Raw genomic sequence first — 11237 nt, 5'->3', positions numbered from 1 at the left:
GAAGGCCTTTTTAGGAAAAAAAAATCGTCCTTATATAAAACTAATGTGCCATGGACGACCGGAAGGGCACGCAATAGATTATGATACAAGACAGGTGACAATATCTAGTAGTAAGATTTTGAAAGCATATTTTTTCACTATTTCGAAGTCATTGTTTGAAAAAAAAATCCATAACCAGATTGTCTTCGTGATCTACTTTTCGAGACAAGAAATGGGAGCTTCTCTGACTTTCATAAAGTATTAACTCTTCGTTAAAAACATGGAAAAGTAAATCAGGTCAGTATATGCGGTGGGTGACCACTGAATAAAGTCGCATATTCATTAATAAAATGTGTTGACTGTCATGAAGTCATAAATCAAGGCAACCATTACCACTCAACTACATGTATAATGGGGACATTCTAATACAAAATTCCATCAAATCCGGCGTATCTGCGTTTTAATCCTTTAATATATTAATGATATATGGTTAACACCTAGGTCTATTCGTCTATTCCAAATCAAAATGTTAATCCCATTACTTTCTCATTTTTAATTCCTCTTTTGATATTTGTGTTTTTTTTTTCTAGGGGAGGATTCAATTTAGCCATAATTTGGGATGATGCAATAGCTTGTTACACACACTCATTTTCTTCAGCCGATCTGAAAAAGGCTTTTATATTTATTCTTACATTTTCATGGTAATTAAAACAGATTTTCTTCTTAGTCATCATTGGTGTTGACATAATGACCCCCACAGCCAGGAACGTCCCCCAGAAACACTAAATTTGTTTCAGCCCCCCCCCCCCCAAAAAAAAAGAAATGTCTCTGCCACACACTTGTCGTAATATAATAGAAATCCTCGATCGGGTCGACACTGCCCCCCCCCCCCCACCCCACACACACACACCCACATTATTATTCACAATTTTTTGCTTTCCATTTTTGGGCACTTTGGCTTCTTGGCAAACTTCAGTAAATAAAGCAATGATTTTTTCAATAAATTGTAACTTACATTCTAATTGATTCGCAACACACGTATGATTAACAATTTTGGCCATTGTCTTTTTATGATTTGCTAAGTTTTGTGGTCACTTTCGCATGGCCTTGCATGCATGGCAGTATGGAAAGATTTTCGATATTATTGTGTGCACAACATCGATGTAACATAACAATTTCATTTTACGGGAGATCAAAGCGACCGAGTTGTTGTGTCCATTTGGTAATTTTTTCTAATATCAAATTGATACATTGGACTATATGTGTAGGCCTAACAAAGAGCTGCGATGAAATAAAACAGAGGACAAACTGAGATGATGTAATTTCCTATCTGTTAATAACACAATTCGAAATCAAATTTAGTTTCAGTTTGATTTCATTATTTTTATAAGACTCTTTTTTAAATTTCGTTGTTTTGAACAGATTAGAATCTTCACTCTACCCTCTGCATATCACTCAAAGGGAGTCTAAAGGGGAAGTTCACCCTGAAGAAAAGTTCGTTGTAAAAAAAATGAAAAAAGTAATGATGAATATTGTTGCTTTGAGGAAAATCCATGAAAGATTCAGAAAATTATTAGAATTTTAAATTTTGGATCTGTGACGTCATAAACGAACAGCTGCCCCATTATGTTCTGTAATATAGAATGCATAAATTTCTTTTTTTCTTAATGGTTTGTGATGACCTGTTTTTGTTTTCTGTTGAGGAACGGGTGTGAAATGATTTGTCTATTGATATACTGAAGGCACTGTCAAATTATTTTTTATTTTTTTTAGAAAATGACATTTCATTTATTTTCTTTTTAATAGGATAAGAAGAAGAGTTGCTCGCATATGATGACTCCAATAATTGAAATTTTGATATTTTTTTCATTCTTTGATGGATTTTCCTCAATCCTTTGGCAATATTTCTTGTAATTTGTTCTGCCATTTTCACGACATACTTTTTTTGTCAGAGTGAACTTCCCCTTTAATATCCTCGGAAGCACAGTCAATTTTGCAGGGTGCCGGGATCATTCCTAACATTATTTCAAACTTCAAATTTTGAAGATTTATTTGAAATATAACAATTTGCGATGTTTCCGAACATTCAAACCACACGTTGTTAGACTTTGTGGGCATGGTATCCATATAGAAGATTTCTGCAATTTGTCGAAATTCAGGAAACCAGAGAGTACACGTAACAACACACCTTTTCAAGAAAGAAACAATCAATTTTAAATATTATGGGTCCCCGAATAAATAAATTGCAAATTTTCAATCGATTGCTCATCTGCTTCTTCTCACCTGGGGCCCATCTTACAAAGAGTTGCGATTCATCCAATCAATCGCATCTATAGAAAGCCAGCAAAGTCAACATATAAAATGCATGTTTGTTCAAAGAAAATCTAGATATGAATGTATATCCATAAATTCATAAATTCCTTGATAATATGGTGTCTTTTCCTTTGTATACAAAGGACATTTTACAAATTTCCTGTATAAAAAAATTATGACACTGATGGATTTCCATAGAGTTACGATTGATTGGATCAATCGTAACTCTTTGTAAGACGGGGCCCAGATCTGATATTAGTACCCGTAAAGTTGAAACAGGAATCTGCAATTGATTCTAAAAATTTTCTTGTAGCACCCCCTCGTTGGAAAAAAAGTCCCCACTCCTGATGCTTTGCTTTGCCGATAATGGCAATTGCTGTCAGTGCAATTGGTAATTAATCGGTATTTGAGACAATTCCTCCCCTCGTTAAGACCACGGAAGTCACAAGTGAAATGATAAATGATCGAGGGAAAAGCGTGTTCCACTCCAGATACCTGTAAAGTCAGGGAGATAATGCTTTTAAATAGTGAGTAAACAATGGCCATGGGTCTAATGCGATCTTCCCCAATAACACCCATTCCAACTTCACACGATCATGTCGATTATGGCTTTGATATTACAATTATTTTTCATTTATGATCTCATTTAGAATCAGTTTCATACTGCACTGCAAATTATAAACCATACACGTGTAAAAAAGCAATATATCACTTTAGGCCTTAGAAAATTAGACTAATATTGGTACTCATGGCAACATCAACATCAACGGAAATATACATGCATAGGGTCCATGATACATGTAACTTAAACTCGCTTTATTTGCTCATAAACCATTCGATCGCGTGGGGTATTATCATCATTCTCCAACGGAAATGTAGATGTAACTAAAACTCATTTCATTTGCTCATAAATAATTCGATCCGGTGGGGGTATCATCATCATTCTCCTTTTATCAATTGTTCTCTCAATTAACTTTGGACATGTCGGACGAACATAACCCGTAAGGCACGTAATAATATACATTACTCCAGTCAAAAGTGCAGATATCATAAATAAATTGCTCCGATTGAACACCGTTAATTGAAAGTGCGGAAAATCATGATTCGAAGGGCTTGCATTATTAAACGAGATCAAAACCAATAATGAACTTTCTCTGCACCTACCATCCTTCTATCCATGAGCAGTGATCACGGAGAAAGGGACCCCCCCCCCCCCATCAATCATATATTTATTTTTTTTAAGAGTGGGAGAACATCTCGTCACCGCCTATAAATTATAGGAGACCAAGAATGTTACGAAATCGCCCCTCACAACCTGCCCCCTTCACCGTCTTATTCTCGACCTTCCCCATCCCTCTATCTTATTTTCTAGGTGACCACATCTGAATTATTTTATTTGATTCAATTTAGTATCATTATCATGTAGCAGTCCTGCCATGCTGCCACCACTCCCTCTCTCCACCTTCTTATTTTTTCCCCTTTTCTTTATCATAATGTTGTCTCCTCTCTCCCTCCCTCCCCCTCTCTCCCCCTCCCCTCCATAATCTCCATTCCTCCCTTCTCCCTTCTTCCCCCCTCCCTCCCTCCCTCCCCCTCCCTCCCTCCCTCCCACTCCTCTCGATAATCTCCATTCCTCCCTCCTCCCTCCCCCTCTCCCCCCCCCCCTCCTCTCCATAATCTCCATTCCTCCCTCCCCCCCCTCCCCCCTCCCTCCCTCCCCCCTCCCTCCCTCCCCCTCCCCCCCCCTCCTCTCCATAATCTCCATTCCTCCCTCCCCCTACCCCTCCCCCATTCCCTCCCTCCCTCTCTCCCCCTCCACAATCTCCATTCCTCCCCAACCTTTCTCATGTATCCTCCCCTCGACAACACTCCCAGTCAAACAATAGCATGCCTTTCGCGCGTCAGCGCAGCGTTATAATTATCAACAAGCAACACCATTGACAAATCAGAGCGAATTCAGTGATCCTCCGATTTAGATGAGCTCCAGGCAACGCTGCATGCGTCGGTTGGAAGTCATTCCATCGTTCATTAAAACTCAATTTGCTCCAACTTCGGAGACCTTGTATTCGAGTTAAAACGGAGATGCAAAGCAGCATTTAATAAGACGTTCATATCTAACGAAGACAGCCAAATACGCTGCAGACGACCTATCACTTGACACATGTCATATTAAATGACATGACCTTATAAAACTTTTATATAACATAGTGCGGCAAAACCTGAATACGTCTGGTGCACACACATGTATTGCACAAAACTTCTATTCCCTTCTTTAATTAGAATACAGTCTGCTTCATTGAGGGAGATGTAGGTTGTACAAACAGACTGATTTACAGCGAGGTGTACATCACTTTTCTCTGAAATATTTGGCTCTAGCAACGTATCTGGTATCTGTGAGGTATAGTTTCATCAAAATTATGAGATCATTCTTCGGTGTCTTATCATCATCTTTGGAAGCTTGATGGTGCCTCTTAAAATATTTGCCTTGATGGAATGAATGTTATTGGATGTTTATATGACACCAATACCACGAGTTATGACAGACACCGAGTGTGATTAATGAACACGGCTAAAATGTTCACCGTGTCATATATCTCCGGATGTATTCTTGGATGATACTCTCTTCAAACGTGTTCAGAATTAGACACGTATGGGACAGATTCACAATCGCCTCAATATTTTGGGGCCAATTCTCTTAATCAGTTCATGAAGAATCTTTCATTTTCAAGTACATGTAATATTCTGCGATGCATTACTTTTAATGAAATGGAATGGTATGCATTGTTTAGCACATAGTTAAATCATTTCAAATCTTAGATGAATACCCAACGTCAACCCATCAAGACTGTCATCAAAGCTTCAGCAACATGACTTCGGATATCTCCCCAGTGGCTTCGGAAGTTTCGTTGACTTCTACGATTGAGTCAGATATAGGATGTGTCGGTTACATGTGCCTAACACATAGTCAAATCATCGGATTCTTCGTCTTCGACATCATAATAGCCGTCGTCATACTGGTTGGCAACACTCTTGTCGTCCTCAGTGTCGCTAGGACGCCCTCACTACGATCTCAGAACAACATCTTCCTGGCCAGTCTGGCCGTGGTTGATTTCCTGCTCGCCATCGTATGCATCCCTCTTGACATCATCGTCGGACTGGGATTCAAACCCGACGTGACATCATGGGCGTGCCTGTCCCTGAGCGTCGTCATCGCTACGATGGTGTTCCTCACCATCTTACACATCACCGTGGTCGCGTTTGATCGCTTTCTCGCGATCACGTCGCCGTTCACGTACCAGCAAAGGATGACGAATGGTCGGGTAGCGTGTTTGATCGCCGGCATATGGTTGATAACCCTGGTTCTTAGCTCGACCGCCTTCGCGTGGAACAACGTCCCGGATTTCCACGACACCGCCTGCGACCTTCTCTACATCCAAGGCAAGGGATATCGTGTCATGATCGTCATGCTCATCATGTTCGTTCCTACAACGTTGATGTCCTACTGGTACTATCGTATCTACCGCGTCGCTCGTAGTCATCGTCGTCGGATAGCCGCACTCGAGCGCGTCCTTGAATCAAAAGCCTTCGCTCGAGCCAAATACGCGACATCGCTCAAAAAGGACCTCAAAGCCGCGGTCACACTCATGCTCGTATTTGGCCTCTTTATCATTGGGTGGCTGCCGGCATCGTTGATCACCATCATTGACGTCCTCGTACCCGACGTCCGACTGGATGAGATATACATCTACGAGCTTATCTGTTTCAAAATCGCCTTCTCTAATAGTGCAATAAACCCTATAATTTACGCGGCAAGGAACAGGGATTTTCGTCGGGCTTTTGCCCGTCAACTTGGTCTCGTTTTCAGGTGTGCTTGTTGGGCCAAACTTACTAAAACATGTAAAAAGAGGCGTGGTTCTGATGCAACTGAGAACAGAGAGTCAGTGACAACGTTGTCGTCGACGATTAGATTGAATTGATTGGAATTTTTACTAGAGGCAGATTTATGTCAACGTCGTGATCTCGACTTCACTCTGAAAAGGATTCCTTAATATCAAGAGAGAGTTCAAATGTTATAATGTGTGAATTTTCAGCAAAGAGGTTGTAAATTATCCAATTAAAACAAATCAATTGTCGATTTGTGAAATGTTTCTGAATCCAACCATGATGTACTGATTCGCTGACATCCTGAGTTTCAATCGGGTTTACAAAATGAATAAAATTGATTTTTACTAGTATTTAACCTCACTTTTTAAACATAGTATATTAAGTAATGGTCTTTTCTTTAAAAGAACAAACAGTTATATTTCCTATAGCGATGAGTTTTCAAGGGTTCCATGACACTTTCTCCTGCTTACACGTTACGCTAAACATTAAATCTAACCTCCGAAACTAAATAAATCATAATCTTTATCTTTACACTATTCTGAATTCAATGAAAAAATTATATTACATTCAAAACTTTAGCCCCATTCCCTTTGATTAAGACCAGGGGAGCGTTTCATGAAAGGACTTGTCGGACGTTTTATCCGGCAAGTACCACTTTATCCGACAGTTACCATAGGAACAGTGCCTCTCAGGCAATCAGAATCAAGGAAAGATGTCAGATCTGACAACTTGTCGGATGAAAATATTGATGAAACGCCCCCCGGAGCAAATGTCGCAGGAGTAAATGTCGTGTCACAATTTTAAGTATTTTTTTTTAATCGGTTCGATTAATATCTCACAAAAAGCCGTGAAAGCTCCGTTTGCCTTTTATCTTTAAACCGTTATCAGATCAACAAAAAAACTAACTAACCTGAGTTATAACATGGTCGGCCGTATTCGTTTCATGTTGAAAGTATTGCATTTTATTATACACTTTCATATTAAAGTTTGAAATAAAATCAATATCATTACCTTGACCTGATCTGATATGAATTTTCGTTACTTATGATGACATCTCTGTCAATATTGGAATTTCATCAAGCTAGAACTATTTCATATATCGTTTACAACAGGTCATGATTGTGGGGGATGAGAATCACGCAGGGACATCTTTGTTAAGTATCTAGGGCACTCTTCCTAGATTTTCCTATGATTTTATTGACCGGTACATCTTGTAAGCATAGCAATTTCCTCGTTTCATTGGGAATAGATTAATGTCTATCTCTCAAAAAAAGCAACCAAGAATATTTTAACGGTGTTAAATTCAAAACGAGGTCATTTTAACCATGTTATTTAAAGAGAGAGAGACATGAGAAGGTAAAGGCCATTGCACACCTTACGACTGATCCACGATCCGATTTCGAAAAAAATCGCATTTTGCTCATTTTCTGAAAATGTGAAAAGTATTTTTTATTTGAGGTTCGTAATTTATGAACTGAAAGAATACCAATATAACAATCATTGACTGCAAGCCTTTACTTTCGAGTGAAGGCCTAATTAGTTTCAAATCGGAGCCAATCGTACGATTGATATGACGTCATTACGACTCAATATTAAATTCATTTTTTTCTAATAAGGATGATAGCATAGTCACAGATTTAAACATAGGGAGGTATTCGTAGGATTATTTAGAACATTACACGGTAAGATATTCCATGTTTCAATATCAGCATCAAATTACTACGTTTTATTCCACAATAAGGTCACGGAGCAACCAAAAGGAGTGCAATGGTCTTACAGTTCAATAATTTGATAGCATTGAACTATTTCAGATAATTTTAATTATTTTCTAATTTGGAAAATCTCTTCATTTAGTAAAAAAAAAGAAAAGAAGATTATTCATAGATATCAGGAATTCAAGTATAAAGTTTTACATATTGAATTCATTCAGATTTGGGTCCATAATTTGCCATATCAAGCGTAATACATGCATGGAGGGCTTATATTTCGCTTTATTGGAAAAAAAAATATCGGAATTATCCAGTCATGTATGAAAAAAAAAATAAAATTGGGGATGTAACCCTTAATTCCATCCCAACCTCAGCGTATTAATTCACAGTTCTGCATTGACTGAACTCCATGACGTGACATCACAACGATCGCCTGATCATACAGACATCGTTATTCATATTTACCAAGTAGAATAATGATTTTTCACCCTTTTGATTAATTGTCTGTTACTATTTAGAGTCAAAATTAAAGTTTACCGTACCCAAGCCGGAAATTCGATGCATCGACTCCCAATCGATCGGACAACACGAGTTTTATTCACTCTTTATTACGAAGATCACGAATCAATTATATACTGAGGAATTCTATAGGAATAAAACTCGTGTATAAAAAATACATGTCAATGCAATCGTCCTTTCTGATTATGTGTATATCTTCTGCAAGCCGTGGTGTATTAAAGGGTACACGACAATGTGTATGGGGTAACATTCTATAAGTTTGCGAGCAAGCGAAATTTTAACGATTTTAAAATGTGAAAGATTGTTCAGAACATTATTTTTCACCATTTTCTTTTTCATTCACTCATGTTTTTTTTTGTCTTAGTCATGGAACGTTTGGATATCAAACGTCCGTAACCCCCCCCCCCCCCTACCTCAGATCCCGAATCCCTCCCCCATAATATGATATACGCCAGCCGGTCTATCAAGACGTACAATGGGTATTAAGTTTGTTCAAGATTAGTGTAGGACTGTGTTTCGGTTTTTTACAAACTGTATCAAGCAGACATTACATTGTTCTATATTATTTTGTCTATATTAGCTATGCAGCCTAGGATAATGACATGGGGTTTAAAATGTTATCGTCAAAATTAAACGAGCATGCATTAAAAGGAACAAAATAATCAGGACTTATCAATACCATATGACCCAGGTAAAAGCAGAAAATGAATTTAATGTTCCACAGCATATATGTGTGTGTATTTGAGTTTTTTCAGACGTGTATCAATCAGATATGATTATTTATGTCTGGGACCGACCTTTAACGTCACCATCCGAAAAACGTGACCAGGGCTCGAACCTCGAACCTCTGCATCAATTTGTAACTTCCCCACAGCTTGGATTACAGGCGCACGCCACAACGCCCAGCATACAGTGCGTCCCAGAATAAACGAAACCGAGATTTAGCAATCATTTATCATAACTTTATCATAAATAGAATAGACAAATGACCTACCAATTTAAAGCTTAGAATCTCCTCTTTCATCTGATATTACTTAGGTTATTTCTTATTCACGCATGAGTGAGCAAAAACAATTTGAACAAAGGATACCAAAAACTCATTTGGCGGGGGTATCTGGGTTTCAAAAAGAAAACCACATTTCTGAAAAGTTCAATATCTGCTCTTTAATTTGGTACCTAAATTACAGAAAATGGTCAAGAAATAAAAAAGTTCTGGTCATTTGAAATAAGGCTTGTATTTCCATAATTTCATGACATAAACGTGTTTTCACCGGTTTCCCACAGAAGCTTTCGCATGGTGAACAAAAGATTTAATGCATGGCTGATCGTCAACAAAACAGAGTGTCGAGTGAGTTTGAAAGCCAGCCTGGAGAACCTCTTCATTTTATGAAATTATTGAAATTCAAGCCTTATTTCAAATGACCAGAACTTTGTTATTTCTTGACCATTTTCTGTAATTTAGGTATCAAATTAAAGAGGAGATATTGAACTTTTCAAAAATGTGGTTTTCTTTTTGAAACCCAGATACCCCCCCGCCAAATGAGTTTTTGGTATCCTTTGTTCAAATTGTATTTGCTCACTCATGCGTGAATGAGAAATAATCTAAGTAATATCAGATGAAAGAGGAGATTCTAAGCTTTTAATTGGTAGGTCATTTGTCTATTTTATTTCTGATTAAGTTATGATAAATGATCGCTAAATCTCGGTTTCGTTTTTTTTCTGGGACGCACTGTATAGCTTTTTAATCATCTTAATGTATGCCTTCGGATGTTATTTATAATAGTTATTCGATCAAATCAAACTAATTTTGTCTGATGTACGAACATCGCCTAAGCTTTTGGCTTAATTGATCACTAAATTATTTTCATTGAATTTCGAAATGTCAGTAAAAAAAAAAGTAGAGCAAAATAAAATACCTATCTTTGGCAATAAGATTGGACCGGGTATATTTTTATTTTCATTTTTCATTTTCATTTTTTTTAATGTTTTTTATTTTTTATTTTATTTTACTTTATTTATTTATTATTTTTATTTTTTTATTTATTTTCTTTTTTTTTTGGGGGGGGGGTATGTCATTATATACATCTAAAAGTGATGATGTGATAGTCGGGAAATTTCTCCACCTCAATGCAGAACGCTTTTAAGAACATAGAAAATGTATTGTTAAATGTCCCTCATGGCAATGAGCAACAAAGCGAACATAATTTGGCATAAAGCCGACAATTAAAATGTGATGGAAGCCATATTAGTTAAACGCTTAATGAATGTTTTTATACCAATTAGGGATGTCATCACGAATAATTCACTATTATCTGTAAAGACATACGATTTGTCACCATAGCCATGCATGTCTTCAGGAACGACTTACCACCCCCTCCCCTGATTTGCCTTCACTCTCTAAACTTCTTTACTCACAATCAGCAATTTGTGATTAATTCAAAGAGTGCGTTGTGCCAACGGAAGATACTTATCGATTTTCATGTGACTTTAACGATAATTTAAAAAATACCCACCCCGTACCCACCCCTTTCCCCTTTTTGTGTCTTGACTTAAACCGTTGCAGAGTAGAAGAATGCCCTACACTCTATGAGCTGGACTGTAGTGGGGATAATACCCCGAGAAAAACTATTACATACACGGGAGTATGATTGTTTAGCGAGGCAATGTAGGCATTGGTAACGACGTAGTCATGATGATGGAAGAGATGGGGATGAGAGGGGGGTGGTGGTGGTGGTGGTGGTGATGATCAAGATGATGGTGATGATGATGATGGAGGTGGTGGTGATGATGATGATGATGATGATGGTGATGATGGTGATGATGATGGTGGTG

The 11237-nt window shown here is 37.8% G+C and overlaps 1 protein-coding gene across 1 annotated transcript; it reads left to right on the top strand.

Moving 5' to 3' along the window:
• The first annotated feature begins 4500 nt into the window (after positions 1 to 4500).
• Positions 4501 to 6828, top strand: LOC121424523 (dopamine receptor 2-like). Its single transcript, XM_041620238.1, has one exon. It carries the CDS (start codon positions 5160 to 5162, stop codon positions 6267 to 6269), a length of 1110 nt encoding a protein of 369 aa, XP_041476172.1. The 5' UTR covers positions 4501 to 5159; the 3' UTR covers positions 6270 to 6828.
• Positions 6829 to 11237: the final 4409 nt, after the last annotated feature.

The sequence above is a fragment of the Lytechinus variegatus genome, chromosome 11, assembly GCF_018143015.1.
Source record: "Lytechinus variegatus isolate NC3 chromosome 11, Lvar_3.0, whole genome shotgun sequence".
Classification (NCBI taxonomy): domain Eukaryota; kingdom Metazoa; phylum Echinodermata; class Echinoidea; order Temnopleuroida; family Toxopneustidae; genus Lytechinus; species Lytechinus variegatus.
Note: the sequence above shows the minus strand (reverse complement) of the source record. Positions and strands in the feature narration are given on the sequence as shown.

Excerpts from the sequence above, each read along its gene's own strand:
- LOC121424523 (XM_041620238.1), top strand. The coding sequence starts at position 5,160 with ATGACTTCGGATATCTCCCCAGTGGCTTCGGAAGTTTCGTTGACTTCT.